The 20,633-nt window shown below is 48.0% G+C and overlaps 5 protein-coding genes across 5 annotated transcripts; 2 read left to right on the top strand and 3 right to left on the bottom strand.

Annotated features, from left to right (window-relative positions):
* Positions 1 to 5,373: 5,373 nt before the first annotated feature.
* Positions 5,374 to 7,232, top strand: EDB91DRAFT_1166498 (uncharacterized protein). Its single transcript, XM_041319998.1, has 4 exons — positions 5,374 to 5,794; positions 5,847 to 6,156; positions 6,232 to 6,443; positions 6,493 to 7,232. Exons 1-4 carry the CDS (start codon positions 5,634 to 5,636, stop codon positions 7,022 to 7,024), a joined length of 1,215 nt encoding a protein of 404 aa, XP_041171283.1. The 5' UTR covers positions 5,374 to 5,633; the 3' UTR covers positions 7,025 to 7,232.
* A 3,209-nt stretch (positions 7,233 to 10,441) lies between these two features.
* On the bottom strand, positions 10,442 to 11,438 carry EDB91DRAFT_62107 (uncharacterized protein). The gene is made up of 3 exons (XM_041327918.1): positions 11,222 to 11,438; positions 11,011 to 11,172; positions 10,442 to 10,963 (listed from the first exon to the last, which is right to left on the bottom strand). Exons 1-3 carry the CDS (start codon positions 11,294 to 11,296, stop codon positions 10,586 to 10,588), a joined length of 615 nt encoding a protein of 204 aa, XP_041171282.1. The 5' UTR covers positions 11,297 to 11,438; the 3' UTR covers positions 10,442 to 10,585.
* EDB91DRAFT_1166479 (uncharacterized protein) lies at positions 11,356 to 11,844 on the bottom strand. Its single transcript, XM_041319997.1, has one exon. It carries the CDS (start codon positions 11,834 to 11,836, stop codon positions 11,441 to 11,443), a length of 396 nt encoding a protein of 131 aa, XP_041171281.1. The 5' UTR covers positions 11,837 to 11,844; the 3' UTR covers positions 11,356 to 11,440.
* A 6,214-nt stretch (positions 11,845 to 18,058) lies between these two features.
* EDB91DRAFT_1254408 (uncharacterized protein) lies at positions 18,059 to 19,500 on the top strand (the record flags this gene model as incomplete). Its single annotated transcript, XM_041323821.1, has 6 exons — positions 18,059 to 18,170; positions 18,219 to 18,311; positions 18,376 to 18,864; positions 18,916 to 19,098; positions 19,154 to 19,237; positions 19,289 to 19,500. The coding sequence occupies 6 exons, from the start codon at positions 18,059 to 18,061 to the stop codon at positions 19,498 to 19,500; spliced, it is 1,173 nt and encodes a 390-aa protein (XP_041171280.1).
* A 116-nt stretch (positions 19,501 to 19,616) lies between these two features.
* On the bottom strand, positions 19,617 to 20,606 carry EDB91DRAFT_1086830 (uncharacterized protein; the record flags this gene model as incomplete). The annotated part of the gene is made up of 6 exons (XM_041316123.1): positions 19,617 to 19,624; positions 19,675 to 19,851; positions 19,902 to 20,027; positions 20,078 to 20,213; positions 20,264 to 20,424; positions 20,477 to 20,606. The coding sequence occupies 6 exons, from the start codon at positions 20,604 to 20,606 to the stop codon at positions 19,617 to 19,619; spliced, it is 738 nt and encodes a 245-aa protein (XP_041171279.1).
* Positions 20,607 to 20,633: the final 27 nt, after the last annotated feature.

The following is a 20,633-nucleotide window of genomic DNA, read 5'->3' as shown; positions in this document are numbered from 1 at the left end:
AATAGTTCAATCGTTCCGGAAGTTCCGAACAGTTCCCAGCCTACTTCGCTCATGATGCAGCTGCCCATTGATGAGTTTTAACGATAACGGTTGGTGTTTATTGACCTTGATACTACAATGGGATTAACCGTATCATATCGTGGATCTGGCTCACCCCCAACATCCGACTTTTTGACAGATATCTACAAAGAAGCGGTTGGTTCCGCAGGAGCAATTCACGTAAGCGCCATATCTCGTCATGCGATGGTATTGACTTCCTGGACTACTACGTAGAGCATCACCGAGGCCTTCGTTTATTCCCTCAAGCACGTTGATTTTAGCTCTATGACCGGATGCCGCGCACAGGGTTCAGCACTTTGATGCCAGAAGCTCGTCCTGCGTTCTATCAGCAACATACGTCATACCTGTCCCCACCGCCAGCACAGTAAAATACTGTCTCTTGGCAATGAGAAGCCAGTGGCTAATACCATTTGGCGAAGACCGCGATGGCAACCCGTCCAAGCTTCATTACGTTGTTGATTTGGAGGTAAGGTTTATTACCCGGCCCGCGGGAACTGCAGACTGATGGGGGTGCGCACTACATCAGTGCATTTGGAGTCGGGACGGGAACACGATGCTCCAGACTAACTACTATTGTCCTACTCACTTTTGGCAATGGTCATAAATTGGATACAAAAAAGGTCTTGCTGGTATGTATCACATTTATTAAAATTTATGGCTCAACCATGTCCTTAATCCAAGGGCACGCCAACGGGAGCGAGATCCGGCCAGCTCGTTGATATGTACTTGCCACTTAATGAGCACTTCAACTCAACTTATGACCTGATTTCTATCATTGTCGCCGCCCGAGCCGGCGGAGCCTCCAGTCACCTTAAAAGGCAGTAGGTTCCTCTCGATAATTTCAAGTTGCCGGGGTGCGGTTCAGGGTAAAACAACCCGAACCCGAACTCACCCGTTCGCAACATATCAGTATCATCGAACCAGAACCATAGGCAACGGTTCGGTAGAGAACTGGTTCTATACAGTATTGTTCAGGTTCAAACCGGTTCAAAACATTTTTACTACTAAAAAGGTATTACACGGTGAAATACAAGTGTACTACTTCATCTGCAGCATCATCAAGCCACTGTGTTGTGAGTTGTTCATCCATGAGATACCCGCCCTCCTGAATATACTTCAGAAGCAAGTTGAGCTGTATCATGATGATACTGCCGCGAGAATCACAAATATTCGAGGACGTCGAAGACATTGTACCCAGCCCTGTGATGCAGTACTTAGCACTTGCCTTGGTCTAGAAAGGAAGGTCAATTCACTGAGATGTCGCTCTGGAATGCGGTATTGCCACGACCCACACTGCGGATGTCGCATAACTCGCTATAATGGGGAAGGTTATCAAGCAAGCCCACAGTCAACAAACGCATGCCCGCTGGTCGCGATTATGGACCAAATCGCCCCGCTATGCCTACATGCAACGCCTCGACCCGCAGGTCATTCGGAGATCATTCACCAAACTCAACGCATCACTTCCCAAGCGACCCACCGGCCTCCTTATGAACCTCCGCTCACGACACATCCCCCTCAACAAACACCTTCACCGCATTCGCAAGGTCGCTAGCCCCTTATGCCCTCACTGCCCGGAAACGGAGGAGACGGTACACCACTTCCTACTGGAATGCATGCAATACCGCAGAGAGCGCCACATCCTGCAATGCGACCTAGGAAGGGATGCATCTTCCATTCCTCATCTCCTGACCGACTCAGAAGCCGTTGAACACCTGGCTCGGTTCGTCAACTCCACGAAACGTCTGAAAGCAATCTTCGGTGAGGTACCCACGTCTGGAAAACGCAAGAACTGACGCTCGTACACGCAGATCGACACATTATCAACGCGCCCCCACCCTACACTATACTCAGTACCCCTAATCCAAATATAATCACCTCGTCCTCTCCTCACCTCGTCTACACGGAATCATTCAAACCAACAAGGCATCAGTCAGACCCGGGCACAAACCATGGTTCCCTCAATTTACTGACCTATTACTGCCCCATCTGCCCCCTTCCAGCTTCCTGTACCACTCTGCATTTGCAGACGAGAATGCGTTCAGTTACTCACCGCTTACCATACCTACTATCGCATAGAAACAAGTCACCTCATCTACGACGTAGTGCGCGTCTAAAACGGCCGACGGGAACGGCGGACCGATGGGGCACGTCTCACATCGGGGCATTCGCGACTACAGAGATGCGATGGGACAAGGGTGTCCCTAGACTAGCATGTATTGTCCTACATAGAGTTATCTCTCAACGGACACAAACGGAATCAAAAAAAAAATGGGGAAGGTTATCCATTTCTTCGAAAGAGTAACTTTACAAGCTTGACTGTCATCTTCGGTCTTCGTGGATGGTGTGCAGTCTGTAAACTGTAGTAATCAGTATAAAAGCACTGCCCAAAGAGCGGTGAATGCTGCTGAAAATATGTGATCATGATGAATGGCGAGTGATGCATCATGGCAGAGAAGCCATAAACATGCCTGGTACACGGCGAGGAGAGCACAAGAGATGCGTGTGTAGGTCATCCATCACTGAATACACCACAGAGATGCAGCACATTGATGACAATGGTGTTGGCCAGTACAGATAGGACACATGCAATGCATAGAATACCTGAGACATAGTAGTTACAGAATAAAATCTGACATACCATCATGATATGGTGCGTTATGGTGCGGTTATAGTTCGAACAGGTTCGCGACGGTTCACATAACTTGCTCGACCCCCGAACCATGAACCTATCCGATGTTTGACTGGCTGAACCGAACCTAGACTGCACTGCACTGCACCAACGGTGCGGTTCAGGGTTCGGGATCGGTTCAGGCAGTTCAGAACTGCACCACAGCAATTTTAATTTCAATTCGGGCCCGTGTCTCGTTCATGATTTCTCTTGCACACTTTCACTTACGACTCCCCAGGAGATCGTCGATGCCGTTGCCTTCGACCCTGCCAATGGCCGCCAATGCCACTATGTACCCTACACCACCCGGGCAATTGACGGACAATTTTCATTTTCGCAAGGTATAGTTGAGGCTGCTGTCAGGCATCTACATATTTCTCATTCGCTTCGTAGCTGTAGTTCTAGCATAGCAAGATTGTACTATCGTTGATCGTCGTTCGCTGGTAAGTCACGTTGGACTAATCCGGAGAGCGTTGAAATCCCGTGTGTTCCTCGCATTTGATGTTCGGGGGACTTCCTAGCACTTCTACTTGATCTACGAAACGCTTGAAGCTTTTTTTTTTTTTTTTTTTTTGAATCCAATTTACTGTAGAGTTACGACCGTAGCTTCGCGCCCTTTCGGGTGTGACCATGTCACACTTAGCTTCGCAGCTTCGTAGGCCCTTGTGACGTGTGACCTATCCAAGTTAGCTTCGCCCCGACTGACTCGGGTTTGCAACCCGACTCGGTGCAACAATCTTCTCTCTTCCTTTTGGTGGTGATATGGACCAAAAGATCCTCACATCGTTGCCTTGGGCCCTCCGCTATGGGCACATTTAGAATGGATAAAAGGATGGTCAGCTGCATTCCATGTGAGTCAGAGGTTGCAGGAAATACTCAGGCCGCTGAGGCCTCGAACACAGGTGAGGGAGAGGCCAGCGCAGATGCATAGCCAATACCCTATATAACGATTTTTGGTCGCACTGCTAAGTTAGTGCTAACTTGTCTGTAGCGATTTTGTTGGCGATTTTTCCTGTTTTACCGCTTGTCACAAAATAGCTTCGCTCCCCAAAATTTAGTGTGACCGTCACATCAAATAGGTTCGATTCGCTGTGGGGTGGGACGCGTGACGAAGTTACGGTCGTAACTCTACAGTATGTCCATTGGGGTAATCTACCCTATGTCGGACACTACTAGCTAGTCTAAGGGGCCCCTGCCCCTACGATATCTCAAGATTCGCGAATGCCCCTACGTGGGTGTTACCCCCGTAGGTCCGCCGTTCCCGCCGGCCGTTTTAGACGCGCAGTCTTTCGAAGACAGGTGACTGTTCTCTCTGGTACGTAGTCATGTGAGTGTCTGTCATAGGTGATAATCTGAAGCGCGTACTCGACCGCCGAGGCGGTCAGTACATGAAGCTATAAAGGAAAAGCGGTAAAGGGGTGAGACGGGCATGTTGACGCGGAGAGTTGAGGCTCCGTTCCTGTCTTCATCTTCCGGCTGATATTCTAGTGGCCTGCTGGGATCCTGGCCGAGTGTCTTTATATGAGGAGTTGAGGTCTTGAGGGGCGTTGGGATTGGGGTCGTTGTGGTCTTCGTGAGTTCTATGCTACGAGCGGGGCGTCATTACTTATCGGGTGTGGGAGGTAGCAGTACGTCACCGAATGTTTTCTTGAGTCTACTGGTGCTGTTTACATATCGTAGGAAGTGCTCCGTGGCCATGGGGTTCGTGAGTAGGAACGGAAGGGAGGCGCGCTTGAAGCTTGAACTTAAGGCTCTGCTCATTCTAATTTTTTGCTGCCAGTATGTGACCATAAAATCAGGCTTACTGGGACATGGTGAAATTTGTGTAAACAGCAAAGCTCACTCGACAATGGCTCTCGTCAGAGATCGACGACGCGCGTTGTTGACATGTTGCTGTGATGATTGCCCCACTGAATTTACTTGTCGGGGATGTCGCCCACGAGTTGCTATATCTTGAATCAAAGTTGAGACAAGCTGAAACTTGAAATTGCGCGTTACCACACTGGTCAACAGGCCGCTTTTGGAGCTGCACAATAAGATCTCGCAAGCATATGCACGACAGCCATGGGAGATTAATTTTCAGGGGAATTTGGGCAGTTCGAGGAGGATGCAGCTCCGGCTGCAGCAGAGAGAATCGCGCCACTGGAATTGAGTTTCAACACGCGGTAGGGTAGCGAAGGGGAAGGGTACTGGTGGGAATTCGGAGATTCTATGTAGCTCGGATATATCTATTATCCATAACGTTTCGACTGAGTCCCTCCAGAAGTGATTCGATGGGATTAGGTAGGATTGAATTTTTTAGCTTAGTGAAATGTTGGGCTGGAACACGATGCGGCGATCTGGGGGTGATCTTGAAATGGAAGTTTCTCTTATGAAATATCCAGCCCATCGGCGATCCGCAGTAGCGTCAACAGTGCGAGACTGTGCAAACTGACAAACTCTAGATCTCGGAACCAGTTGCAAATTGAATGATTGTTCTCCCAGCGCTCGACAGATACCGGGAGGAGCTTAGTTTTATGACTAGTGCCAAATATAGCTGAAATGCAAACGAAGGGATTGTCGTGACGTAATCATGAACGGTCAGGCGCGGAGTTTAAATTTGTAGTGTCTTTTAATAATTATTAATGTTCAGAACGTTCAACATCCAGCATGACGATGGGCAGGGGGCCAGGGGCTTATATTTTTCTTGTTCAGATGTTAACTATTGAGCGCTGAACTCGGATCTCGGTGTGGATCAAGCTTATCTGATCGAGGACTCTTGCGGACTCACGCGGTCAGTGATCGGGATTTGTCTGTTGGTCGTTCTATAACTTTACTTGAAGCGCCCTTCGGAGCCCCCTTCTCCGCAACCCCTCCGCCTTTGATTTGGACACCTTTTAAAGCGTATGTACAGCAATTTCATATGCTGTGCTACCACATTCGTTCGCCGTGGTGTGCCATTTGTTCTACTTGGCTAAAGCTAAAGTTCAAACGTTCATGCATCATGTTTCCCCTTCGACGGACATATAAGGACCGTTGGGTACCTATCATCTCCCAGATGAATTTACTCAATACCTGGCATCTGTAGGCCCCGGTATCCTATCCATCATTGCTTGTTCTCATTTATCTTCTACAGTACAACTACGCCAAACCGACCCGTGTTCAACCAGGAAGTTCTCGACGACAATATTTATTGTCTTCGTCAACCCATCCATTCGCGCCAACGACGTCGTAAGGTTTTTCAAGCGATCTTCTCTGTCGCACTGATCATTCCGAAGATGCCACCTTCTAACCTACGGAGCTCAACAACATATCCCAATCATGGGTTCGCAGCGTCCCATCGGACTATGTCTGCCCCCTCCTCCTTCTTGCAAACGTATAACACCGTGACTAGTCATCCTGCTCAAACCAATTTTTCTGAACCGGGGATGCTAGCCGGTCCATCGGTGAGCCCTGGTTACAGCTGCTACAACTTCACCTGTGGGCAACACTCAACAATGTCTGTTTCCGCGTCCCCCTAGGCCTTGGCCATACTGCAACCACAAAGTATTTACTTGGCCTACCCTACCACCCCGAATATCCTTACATCGGACTCAAATCATGGCACCTGGCATAACTCACCATCCCTCCACAGTGCCCAGTACTACGGTCCTGTGGTGGGAGGCAACATCATCAGGCACCCTAGTTATCCTGCAATGGAAAGTAGTTTCTCGTCTTCACACACATCCCAAATGTACGTCCTTCATCGCCATCTATTTTCCCATTATGACGCTCGTGCACAGGCAGTATCCACATGTGCACCATTCGCATCCTACCTTTTCTTCGCAATACACCAATCAAGACATGCCTTTCGTCGTTTACCCTGAAATATCCACCTCTCGCTTCTCACCGTATAATGAGTTATCGCAGCAGTCGCATAATTCTGCAATCCCTCAGCCAGGCTTTCCGAGCGAACTACCCCAGCCCATGATATCTTTGCCTTTGACTGCAGAATCTTCGCAAATTAAACCTGCATTGCATATATCAGATCAGCCACATTCGATCCCACTTCATAGCCCTCCCTCATCCCCCTCCCTACTGTCCTGCCGATGGCTGCGTGATGACACACCCTGCGGGTTTACAGGGACGCTGGAGGCGTTAAAGGTGCACTGTAAAATCAGTCATTTTGCGGGGCCCCCCAATGCGCAAATTGAATGCCGCTGGGAAGCTTGCTATTATCATAAGCGTGGTGACCCCACAGTTCGTGGTATACGGCGCGACTGTATGTGGCGTCATACTTCTGAAGTTCATTTGGGGATGAGGAGGCGTACCTAGGCGAGCCCTTCTCTTCTTACACTTTTACATTCATTGTATTGCGCCACCGCTAGCGACGCCATAGTATTTGTGTTGTTTTCAAAGATCTACTAACGTCACTCTTTATTCTTGTCGATGGTTCGTCCCGGATCCAATTTGTCGCTCATTGCATACCTTCTTGCATTCGTTATTATCACTATAAAGGCTGACGATGGACGGCATTAGAACCCATTGCATTGCACACGAGTGATCAGCAGTGGCCCTCATCCAAGAACGTAGGATATGAAGAAATACCGGAACGACCAAACGATCGACCGCCAGAAAGTTAATAAGGTCGGTTGGTACATGACACAATCATTCTAGCCTCTTGGTTATGAGGCAGGCTTCAATAATATTAGTGAGGAACCCGACATTAAAAAAGCCCGATGCGACCCAGCTGAAAGCCGTGTACGCTGCTGTGTTGCCTTGAAGTTCCACTGAAGATTCAAGAATATTGGAATGGATCGGGACACCCTGCTAGGTACATTGACCATCACTCTCATTGGAAATATACAAGAAAGAAAATCTTACGCGGACATCCCTGTTAGCGAACTACAGTCATTCTGCGAGGCTTATATGTTGCCGTGTCGCTGAAGGAATAGTGTCTGTATATGCTTGTCAGAATCGCGCTTCATTGGAGAGTGATCAGCTTCTGCATGTACGTACAAACTTGAACTGGGCTGGTCATAAACCCAAGGGCTTGTGGTCATTTAGTTCCTAGTACATGTAAGTACTGCAGCGCGATCAAAGCAGTGTACACTATAGCCATGTCCCTGAAACACGCTGCAGTGTCTGCGTAGGGCAATGTTTTTCAAGGAGAAACTGGTAGTGGAAAAAGCAGGAAATACAGTACGACGGTGGAGTGCAGGAAGATCATGAGAAATGGATGAAACGACCAGAGTGTGAACCGAGTCCACCATCTAGCCTGACTTATAGTGAGATCTTGAAGGTGCAACGATGTTCTAGTGAATCCAGTCGCCACTGCAGTGGTAGTAGCGACTGCGGGAATGGTCTCAGATGTCGTGGCATGACGGGTGGTTGCTGCGATGATAGCGGCGTGCTCTGTGTGGCCCCACTGGGTTGACATGTGTATTGGGGGTCGAGAGGAACTTGCAGCTTGCTTGTTTCGTGATAGTTTCTCTGCGTGAAAATGAGTCAGTGAGAAAGAAGAACCGAGATAACCCTGGGGGTATTGAACGAGCTCTAGCAATCTGTGGGGCTTTCTGCCGTATAGCATTAATCTGGGATGTAGTTCCGTAAAAGCGATGAAACACATCGCATACATCTAACACTACTCGTCGATAATATTCTGCGATGAACCCGCGAGGTTTTGAAGAGACAGACCCTTGCAAATTACCGCCTGGAAGAATGAGTGGACTCGTCAGTGTGATGAAGTTGGAGAACAAAATTCAACTTTGCATATTCTGACAGGTGACCCAGGCAAGCTTTGCTAACGATAGCAGAGACATCCCATGTATAGGGCCGTTCCGCAGAAAAGGCCGCGCATGCCACCTACTTTTCATGATGGAGGGGTGGCCCGATGCGCTGATCGTTGTAGTAGGGTGATCTGGCATAGGGTGTCGAAGGTCCTGGCGCAGTGGCTGGAGTCCTGGCTCGTAGTAGGTAGCCCACATGTCTGTAGTCCGTCCTGGATAGATAGAGCCGCCGCCTCTCGCCTTAGAGGTTTGGCCTGGGTTTCCCCTAGCAGTCCATGCCCGGTCCATCGTGTTCGAGGTTTTATGTTATAATTCGCGCTGTGTCGTCCGATACGCTTGGAACTTCGGATGCGCTCATTTGGAGATAATGAAATCGCTGAAAGGCTTGAACTGCGCTGAGTTGGCGCTGAACGTATGTGGCGGTGTCGAATTTCCTTACATAGCTCCCATCAAGTTCATCCCGGCTATCGCTGCCTTCAAAATTCTCTTTCCCATTCCACTTCCAGCGCCTCCGCCACCGGCAGTCATAGCCAGGGCCCATCCATATGCCGCAATGCCGGCGCGACATACAGCTAAGTGGCCCGGGATAAGCAGCAATAAAACTCTGTGAATGAGAGGACACAGTGGTCGTCACCTGGGAGGCGATTGTCGTGGACTGAATGTCACGCGTGACATTGTATGGCATCAGGGGGTCATACGTAGACCCAGGAAATACGGGTGGCACAGGGTAGAACTGCACGAGCTCCGTCTCAGGCGGCTCGCTGCTGTGTCGTAAATGTTGGGTCATGCATGAGGAGCTTGCTCTCGATCATCCGGAGTTGGCTGAATTTTTCCTCCTCATCTGAAGATACAGCCGCAGTGTTCTGTTACAAAAAGCAATGTCAGATTGAGTAATGCGCCTAGGAACAAAGGACGAAGTGACAGTTTACGATAAATCTACCAGCCCTCTTCATCCGCTCCGAACATGTCCTCTTAACGCCAAAAAAGATCATCAGAGGAATTGCAAACACTTGCCTGCACCCGCTTTCCGTTTCTTCTTCGAAACGCGTTCATCGGCAGCTACAGAAGCGACGTTCTTCATCCTAGCTTGTGCAACTGCGCCCTTCCAATTCGACAAGGCAGCCTTCCGATGTCCTCGCTCCTTCATCTTGTTCCTAATGCTCAGCAGGAGCATCAAAGCAGGCAAGCGGCGAGTAATATACCTCTTGCTCATGGCGTAGTCTAGCTGTCCATTCATCAAATTTATTTTCCCATTCTTCCTCATCTCCTGAAGTTTCTTTCCTGTTCTTTTGGTTTTTCCGATATCCTCGTGAGCCCCCCTTCGGTCTTTTCTTCAACGACAGGTATTGCAAACGGGAACTGGATGATGCGCTCTGCAGCGCGCATATTTGCAGGCATTTTGAGGGAACGGTCGATGGCGAAGGAGCAGAAATTGTGCAGCATCCGCTGTATGAGGTTCATAACTGGGGGAATCGTTGAGACAAACAGATGGACGTACACTTGCTTGTGCGGAAGTCACACGAGTCGGGAAGCTGGAGTATTTGAGTTGGATGAGCTTCAGGAGATACTCCGTGGATTGCTGTGTGCCCCATGGTATTCTACAAAGTACGATCAACGCACGATCCCCTCAGCTCAAGGAACATTGACCGTTTGGCATGACTGAGCACGCCCTTCCCGTTGAGAATGGGGATAACAGATGTGGAGGCCGTGTTGAATGACTCAACTCAACTCAACTCGATTTCAACCGTCTCAATTCCTTTTCGAATGTTTCGACTCAGCCGTATGACCGTATATACGGGCGTATTACTGTAAAGCAACTCGTACCGTACCGTCAGAGATACCGACAATACTCACACGGTTACGGTAGTAGTACTGTATGGTAAATTGGCACTTATCACTGTATACTTTTCGTCACTTTTCAACAATGGATCTACTTTTTTTTCCTTTAACTAGCCTCCACCTTCAATAGGGTACGGACGATAAGTCATCCGACTGTTATTAACCTATGTTAAAAATCAAGTAGGATACGTAGGGTTATTAACAAGCATGTTATTAACATGTTATTAACAGTCACGTGACCTAAAATTTGAAAATTTCGCTACAGCTACTACCAAAATTCGTCCCACTCGTTGTCCATGCCTTCTAGGTCAGCATCATCCTCCGTAGCATCACCTTGAGTGCTACACAGGCCATTGATAGGACTTTCCTCGTGTTCATCAGACAAGGCCTTGGTGACAATTAGTGCATGAAGGTTTGCATCTGCTTCAATGTCGAAGGCTGAATCCTCCGCCGGTTTAGCCGCTAGTGTCTCATCGAGCCAAGTGCCTTCTTCATCTTCAAGGATTTCTTCCTGCTCATCTGTGCCCACAGATAGATAGCTGCCAGTGGTTTCGTGGCTTTGACGAGCAGCTGATTGTTTGGGTGAGGAAATGATGGAGTCAAGATCGCAGAATGAAATGTCTGGATGCCGTCGTTCAACCATTTTCTAAGGGGCATGAGTTATCAATACAGGCCACTGAATAAGACACTGACCTTTGGATCATACATATGCCATTGTCGAATCTGAGTCATGTCCACCAACGTCCGGACATGTTGACGGTTCCTGGCTGGTGTATTCATCCTCATGAATACCGACATTGTTCGTTCCTCGGGCACAGATGAGGGCTTGATTGAATAAATTTTTTCTGCGATACACTGGAGATAAAGCTTGAGTTATGAGTAGTCAGGACTGGCTGAAACTCACAGCAAGTATGGAGCCTTCAGGTATCTTCGTCAAGTGAGTCCAGTATGAGAGGACGTCCTGACCAGCATCCATCATTGTGTCAAAAGGGTATTGTCCTTTCACATAGCGCTCAAACTGGCGAACGAAAGCTTCATGAACATCAGCAGCTGTTTGTCCTTTGAGTGTGGGGTTGTGCTGGGATTCATTAGGTTGATGTTTGGTGAGGAAGGCTTCCGCCTGTCACCAGTTGCTTTGGACGTCCAAGAGAGTATAGGCTTGGCGCCAAAACGTCAGAATCCAGAATGGAAAAGGTTGTTCCATGTCGGCATGGGCATAGATAATAGACCGGCTACCACCTGATATTGCATGTTGCACCCCTTCTAGGAGCTTGTGCAGAACCGCAAGCTGGGGAAGCAGCTGCGTGCGGAGATAATCGAGATATAAGCTGTCCTCAGGTGGGGAGTCAGTGCTAAAGTATTTGCGCAATGGCGGAGCAGTGGTAATTGAAGCTGACGGGAGTGAGAATTGAAGGAATGACGAGACAGACAGATTCTTGTCTGGGAGAATAATAGATTGCACTGATACAGGAATAATGAGAATATCATCTGAGGCTTTTGTGTCGACGATGTCAGCCATTTCGAGTGCTCGACTGGTGCAAGAGGGAGGGAAAACAAGTTGAAAACTTCGTTGCGAGACACTCGAGTCCCATGTCAGACAACAGCTTGCTTCTCTGCAAGATTTGCGTTGCAAACTTCTAAGTCAATGATCTGCGAGGAACAGCAGAAGGTCGGAAGGCGACTCACAAAGACTATGGGGGTCAATAGACTTATTAGCACCATGTCACCCCCCCACGGCCGTGTGCCTGTTATTAACATGTTAATAACACACCTTTCTTAGCAGTGTTATTAACAACCCACTTTTCGTCCGTACCCTAACCTTCAACCAAAATGTTTCTTATACATTAGAAATCTATCTGACAACATGACAATAAATATTAGCTGTTGTGGTCAAGCAGAAACACCACAACAGTTGTCGATAAGTTCTTGACATAAATGCGCTCTCTAGGCAGCTACACATGAGAAAACTGTATTCTATCACAATTAGATATGTATTTGTAGATCCATTGCTTGATAAGTGCCAAATAAGTAATAAGAGAATTTGCTGACGCCCCGTTAGGTGTCCGTAAATTGTACGGCCGTACCCGTATACGGTTACGGTGGTCAGCGCGTTAACGCTCGCGATCCGCTCGAAACGAACACTATGATTAATAAGGACGCGGTAGCTAACTTTCAACTTCTCGCTACATATATAACACATACTAACTAGTGCAAAACAAAAATTAAATGATGGAGTAGGCTGACTCTGACACTCGCTAAGGATTCTACGAGAGGGAAAGTTGCCGACTTCCTATTGCTTCCAAGACTCTAACCCTCTCCGCTACTATAAAACACCAATAAAGAGCCTCCTCCCTAGGGCTACCCCAATGCGACACCGCGGAAAACATTAAACCTGATAGGTAGCGGTCCAACCCATAGGGACAACAACGTGTCCTTCGGGTCTATGGACAATATCGGTAAATGCAAAATGGCACGGTTCTGAGGATTTAATATGTGCACGAAGGAGGTCGTGGCGGCACTTCACGACCCCACATACGGAGCAGCGAACCTTGACACCAAGGTGAGTAAGCATGTGTCTTGTCATGCATCCCCTCTTGAGTGTCTTGTAGCAGCCAACCCACGTGCAACTTGTGCTGGCGCTGTCCGGACCATGGATGCCGTGTCCTCGCAGGTGGGCAGACACTTCACTTGTCGTTCCTTCCACAAATATCCCGCACGGGACCCCCTGTAATTTACACTCATATACGACAACTGGTTGACCGCTTTGTTCCACTCGAAAAAATGTCTCTGGATCCACAGGAATAGTATCGAGAGGCATGTGGATTTTCGAGGGCAAACTGATAGACAAGGTTGTCAGAAGGACAGGGGATATGCTATATTATGGGTTAGCATGTTTCAGTGCGACAGGTGTCCGACGCACCAGAGTGTGATCAAAGAAGTTCCTAGAATGCAACAAGCAGAGGACAGCCTGGGTATTCGAGGGTCTTGATACTATGCTTTCCTTTGAATTGCAGACCGTTCTTTATATAAAATTCTGGGTGAGTTGGCTGACATTCTCCCCGCCACCGGAATATTGAAATGTTCCAAAAATTGAAACGTACCGAAACGTCCTTTGCAACTGTATCTGCAAGTTACACACATGTTGTGAATGCTACCGATAAGTGGCTAAATTCCAGGTCGGAATGCCAGCAGAACTTTGCGTCAAAACCATCTACAACGTTAACTGTTGACGCAAAGCTTCGGGTTTCAAATAACAACCGATCCACGACTCATGCCCTGAACGCCACCGCTGAGCACTGAGCACCAACTGGGATCTGTGCGGAAATTAGGATGGCGTCAAAATCGTTGATACGAAGCTTGAAATAATAACTGATCTGTGATATGCTCTGAATGCCACCGCTGTAGCGCTGAGCGGCTGAACTCTAAACTAGTATTCGAACGGAGATTAACGCCAAAAACCACCTTTAACAATAACATGCCCTACTGCCACCATCGATACGAAGCTTCAAATAACAACCGACCCACCCTGGATGCACTGCAGAGGGGTTGATTCAAAGCGGCTTTGAGCGGAAATTAGCGTCAAAAACCATCTACAAAGTTAACACAATCTTACTGCCACTGTTGATGCGAACCTTCAGGCGTCAAATAACAAGCAATCTGCAATAAGCCCCGAACACCACTGCTGGGGCGGTGTCAAGTGTCAGACAACGACTGATTTGCGAAACGAATATTGCTGATAAGTTTGTGTAAACATTAATATGTTGTGGTCGGGGTGGCAGCCAAATCAGTTGAACACTCTTCCTCTTCCCCGTTGCCTGTGTCCCATACTGTTGCGTGAGGTGACTGTAGAATAGCAGAGTCATTGTAGGTACGCACTGAAAAACTTGATTTTAACAAGTAGTGACCTTCTAGGTGATCATATATACATTCGGTGTTGCAGCCCGGTTTTCTCTCTGACTCAGAACCATTTGATTGCTACAAACCGAACGGAGTTCCTGTCCTAGATAATGAATAGAAACATGCGTGGTAGTGCAGCGGCAGACTGAGGTTACTTACTAAATCCACATACACGGTATACGGAAGTGGGGGCTGAAAGCGGGTTGCGTGAAGTTGGCGCGGTTGATCAGAACCCACGGTGGAACCGACTCGGGAGCAAGTGGAGTTGAAGAGGGCTCAAGTGGAGTTCGCACAATGTACAAGGGAGCTGACACGAATGGCTTGGAGTGCTTCGACAATAAGAATGACTTGAAAATATGTTCAGACTGCTAGCCAAATTTTAACGAGGACCTTGTCTGTTCTTTCTCCTCTTCATTTGGTGTCAGGATGAAAGCAGAGGAAAGCAAGCAAGTTGTTCCGTACCGAGATCTCAGATATCAACAAACACGGCGCCGAAATGAATCTCACGCGCCCGTCTCCCCGCACGCATTAACGCTGAGATCTAAAATTATATGAGTGGGCACTATATCTTCCTTGACCCAAGTACGCCCAATCACTGTTAATATGGTTTTAATATCGCCACCCAGTTTTGAATTACCATCCGTTACATAGTTCTCATGGGCATCAGGTCTCAGGTTCATCTCCGTTCCAGCTGATGAATACTTAGAAATCCAAGACTTCTGCTTTCGAATATTCTCAATCACGATGATCTGTTTGTTAGCGCAACCACGTGCACCAGATCACTCTTTGTCTTCAAATTACCTCCGTTCTTGCGCCTCGGCTGCCGACAGTAACAGCCCCCATCCACACGCTGCAATCACTGCGGAAATGAGATTTAAAACCAACCGGATCCGAATAGTATATGTTTAGAGGCCATAAACAGAATGTAAATGGACAAGGAAAAACAAGGATATTTCTACCCATCTAGATCGAAAAAGGTACTGAATAAGCATGTAATGTATCAGAAAACCGTCCTGCTAGCCCCCCACAGATGCTCCCTGGTCCTTGGTAGTAGTATCCTTCACCCCGCTCGGCCGTGTACAAGTTCCGAGGTCAGCCTCAGAGACGCCCTAGCGGTGCTCCTGCCCACGTTAATGCACGCAATTATCAATAACCAGCGGGAGAAACATACCCTCCACCATATAATACACCCCAGTCCCATATATCTCTGCTGAGCGTTGGGAACCAAGCGGTGTCACAGTTGCCTCGACGTGATGATTTCTTCAGCCCTGCACCTCCCGCAGTGAATGCCCACTCCTCTACGTCCAAAAAACATGTCGACGACAAAAAATAATATCCCTTGAACCGTTGAGCTTCAGCTTTAGACTTCCTGTGGAAGAGTCTCATGTTATCCCAGAGTGTGTTCACTCTCTTTACGAGGCGAGCCTTTCTCTGATCATAGTCCATTATATCGTCGTATTCCAACCTAACTTATCTTGACCGCTACCATCTGTCGCCCGCAAACTAACCCGCTCATTTTCTACAGGCATGTTTTACTGCTGTGTATAGCCCTCCGCCGGCCTAATCTCGTTCAGCAGTGTCTTGCTAATCTAATCTTGACGTCTGCGGTGTTTGCACACGACCCATGAAAATTGGCAACGGCGACAGTAGCAAATTAATAGTGAGACATCAACAGCCGTTCGCTGTTGCATTCTAGAGCATGTACGAGTCCTTAAGCTCGTACCTATCTTGTCTGCCTCACTGAACGAAGTGCGTAGTGTCTCCGAGCTCATGTCTGAGCAACTTTCACTCATTATACTGCTAATCAAAAGCCAACCCCCCTTCGTCGGAGTCTTCGGAGTCTTCGTCCAGAAGTCGACCGCCGTTTACTACGAATACCATTCTTTGGTCACCGACAACCTCCAGGCGAACCTTGTCATCTCCGTTTTTCAGCCCGTTGCCACCAAATCCTTTGGAAACGTCTGGTAGCGTCCCTACAGACGGTGCCATAATGAGGTCAAGAGAATCAGTAACATCGAAGTCTGCAGGTTGACCGAACCCGTTACGGATCATTTCCCCACTGACAGATCCTCGGGACTTCAAGCCAATCCAACACCAGCGTAACTGATACCAGTGCGATAACAGTTGTTGAACCCAAAGCTAGCAAGTATGTTGGCGACTGATAGGTCCATCCAACCATCCCGACTTGCACCGAGCCAGTGACTGGCACAGACACGTTGGCAGGCAGCTGATTGTCTGGGAAAGTGCCATTGGCCGAGAATGCGGATCTCAACACGTCGATTTAGTGTGCCAACAATCCTGTATGGGCAATACTCATAGTCCAGACGAACTCTATGGTACCACGCCAGAATCCATCCTAAATATTACTGTGTTAACCAGTGACGCTCTCGCGAACCAACAAACCAATCAAGATCTGATTTAGTAGAATCTCTCGTTCTGTAGCATTCGAGGTAGCCACTCGATTTAGATATACATCAAAAATAGTATCTCCAATCGATTTCCCCCAGATAGTTTGGTTTATGTAAAATTGTGCGTCTATTGTGGAGGCAAGAGAGGCAACCTTTTGTTACTGCCATTTGAGTCGAATGGTGTGCTGTGTATTGGCGCCAAGATATTAATGATGTTATTGCTATATTTTACTGGGATAGTTGTAAGGATAGGCGTCTTTTCGCACAAAGTGGAACGTCAGTGTTTTACAAGTCCTCACATCAAAAACACCCAGTTTTAGATGGATATCTGGAAGGAGGGTAGGCCCCCCCCTTCCAGATTCAAATCGCGTTCTAAACAGGCTCAATACCCCTTCTAAACTCCGCGATGATGTTGTATCCGACACTTGTCTGCCATTCTGACAGCTCACAGCTTGACATTAGAATCTAGACACAATTGGTTTGCGGTTTAGCAAGCGTTGTAAATCATGACGAAGTGCGAGGCGACACTTCGATTGTTAAGGTTTGGATCAAGATCTAGGATTTCTAAACGCTGCGGAAAGTCAACCAGTGTATTCGCAATGGTTAGATACGGGACCACTCTAGCTGGGATGCCTTTTACAAAAAGGCGAATCCTACTCCAGTTTAGACTGCATGCCATCAGCATCGAGGAGGACTGATCGAATCGCAAGAATCTTCCATACTAACAGCTGGTTCCAAGGTTCAGTACGAGCGGAGGCTAAAAATGTATGTTGTATATCGCAGTGAGACGATATATGATTCAAAAATTCTTGTTGACGAAGAGTTAGCTCCATGGAACAGAAAACGTTTGATCATCATACTATTTATCAGATGTGCACTGATCTGTGGGCGTTTGGTCGTGCATGAGAAGCCTAATGTGATCTCTGCAGAGGCGATGACAGCAACACCATCATGCTCAATCAATACAAGCTCGATTCAAGTAGGAGCAGGCCACTGCATGCATAAGGAATGACTACCTTCCTTCGCACACGGTTTGCCTAGAGAAACTAGAGCAGGCTGATTGGGCCGCACTGATGGGATGCTAGTATGTCGATACATACATGCTAATCTCCCAGCGCTGATTCGGAGATGATGCTATGCGTTGCCGCTTGCCTGCGAACCAAATCCATGACAGTTGTATTTGAGACAAATTTAAGGGTGTCAAACTACATACAGTGTCAAAAGTGCAAAGAAGACAGCGCAGGGCTACTGTATAGCGATTAGGTTGACCCGGCGAGGTCGTCGTGACGTTGAAGTTGTTTCCACTTCCTTACATAACTTGAGGTACGTAACAATTCTGCTTTCAAATTTATAAATTATCTATCGACTTATCAAGATTCAAGTGCTGTAGCCTAATCACACCGCTTTCCACCACCGATCGTTCTCTGGGTCTCTAAATGCATCCTATCGACACGGTCGACAACTTGAATGACCTTCCACGATTGTCGCAGTCAGATGACTACCTGAGATATGGCAGACAGATGATACTGGATGGCTTTGGCTTAGAAGGTGCGCCAAAAGGTATTTCTGCAATCACTCATGCAAACCACACAACAGGTCAAATAAAATTACAGAACTCATCTGTCGTGGTCATCGGAGCAGGGGGACTTGGTTGCCCCGCATTACAATATCTCGCTGCAGCCGGGGTAGGTACGTAGGCCCGCTTTCCAAACAAGTATGTATGTACCCGGAAGAACTCACGTTTGCTAGACAGGTCGCCTGGGCATAATCGACCATGACACGGTCGAATTATCCAATCTCCAACGCCAGATTCTTCACTCAGATAAAACGATCGGCAACCCGAAAGCTGTCTCTGCAGCCCAAGCCATCGCTGCTCTGAACCCACGCGTCAAGATTGACGTTCATCCCACTGCTCTCGATCCATCCAACGCGCTTTCTATTCTGGCCCCGTATGACGTGATCCTCGACTGCACGGATAATGCTCCGACACGCTACCTCCTTTCCGACAGTGCCGTCAGGCTAAAGAAACCTCTTGTCAGTGGTGCCGCACAGAAATATGACGGTCAGCTTTGCATATATAATTTGGGCGAGGATGGCCCGTGCTATCGCTGCATATTTCCAAAGCCACCTGCGCCAGAAATGACAGGGTCGTGCGAGGAGACAGGAATACTAGGCGCTGTGACAGGAATCATTGGAAATCTGCAGGCACTGGAAGCGATAAAGCTAATCACCGGGCTTCACGGTGAGTTGAACCAGCTATTTCAGGGCTTATAGTATCTGAAAGATCAGCAAGATGGCAAAGCTTCCCTACTTCTTTTCAACGCTCTTTCTATCCCTCCGTTTCGTACCGTGAAGCTGAGGTCAAGGAAACTCACCTGCGCTGCATGCGGGATCGAGGGCCAGAAAATTGGCACCGTCGAAGAAACAGACTATGTAGCATTTTGTGGTGGTGCACGGCCGAATTGGTTAGAGCGCGGTCTCGAGACTGGCGGACCTGGATCACGAATATACGTTCAAAGAACTAAAATCAGTCTTCGCATCAAACGAAAATCATGCCATCATCGATGTGCGACCGAGAACAGAGTTTGGTATATGTCGTCTTCCGAAGTCTACGAGTAAGTGCTTTCCAGTCCTAGAAGCGCGGTCTATCTCACAAGCGTATTCAGGTGTCCCGCTCAACATTCTCCTGGCTAACCCAGCTCTTCATCTTCCCTCAGACAAGTCCTGTCAGATATTTGTCGTGTGCAGATTAGGCAATGACTCTCAGATCGCTGCGGATGCCATCAGGGCAATTGACTCTAATCTGATTGTAAAAGACGTTGTCGGAGGCTTGCGCGCATGGTCAAATGAGATAGATCCAACCTTCCCTGTGTATTAAGGTAAAGTACACTTGTCCCTCTTGCATTCGATGATCTATGATATAGCAGAAGGTTACAACTATAGAGCAGAAACTCGAATTGAGATCCAAAATAATACATGTGTTAACGCTTCTTTTCACTTCCCTGAAAATAAATGTAAGCAAGGATGGATTAACAGAAGGCAATCCACATACTTAGACCTGCCTTCAACCACTTGGGTATCTTCTTCTCGGTATTCGTGCTCGACGTTGTTGCGGAAGGTATGGCTGACTTCCCCGCCTTGGGTGGTTCGGCATCAACAGCTGGGGGTTTGGGCAGCTCAATCGCTCGTGCTGCAATGGATGACAACAGCGGTGCGGGGACACTCGTGCCTGTGAGCCTCGTGAGGAGTAGCGCATGATTTTCCCGTAAATGGACCTACCATTCAGTGACTCATCTTCAAAACGCAGAAGGAGTATTGATGACGGTGCAAGTTGCAGTTCTACCAAGCTTAAATCACGGACAGTTGGGTCTGATACCTTCAGGTCGCGCTTGGGAGGAGATTGATCTACTAATGATGTCAAAACCTAAAACATCCAAAGCGACCAACACACGCACATAATATGAACTTGATAGACTTGACATCATCTCGGAGGGACGATCGCACAAACGCATACACAGAGCGAATTTTGTCTGTCGAAGGGAATGTCTTCTCAAGCTGTGTCCGATCAGAGAACCTCACACGTATCGTTGTCTGCGTATATTAATTAAGCCCACGCACAACTGGAGGGCAAATACACGCACATTCGGCCATCGATCTCTCTTCGATTTCTCTGCTGCCTCTCGCTGAGCTCGAAGTCGTAGTGGGGCATCGACCAATGCTCGTGTCCGAGCGCTTAGCGTTGCTTGCGCAGCCTTCAGATCGCCAGGGGACGGAGTGAAATAAGAGTCTGGTAGCTCTTCCACTGGAAGTTGACTATAAGGTACAAGACAAATGCCCGAAATGAAGGGACGCACGGCGACGGCTGGTTGTTGATGCAGATGGAGGCCTATACACCTTGAACTCGGCAGCAGGTGCTTCTCTCGCACTAGAACTCGGTGTGGATGTCCCACTGGCTTGCGTAGAGGATTGTAAATTATCAGCCATGGACTGTTGGATGTCGGGTTCAAAGTA

The sequence above is a fragment of the Suillus paluster genome (assembly GCF_016628075.1).
Source record: "Suillus paluster strain FC165 chromosome Unknown EDB91scaffold_107, whole genome shotgun sequence".
In the NCBI taxonomy this organism is placed as follows: Eukaryota; Fungi; Basidiomycota; class Agaricomycetes; order Boletales; family Suillaceae; genus Suillus; species Suillus paluster.
Note: the sequence above shows the minus strand (reverse complement) of the source record. Positions and strands in the feature narration are given on the sequence as shown.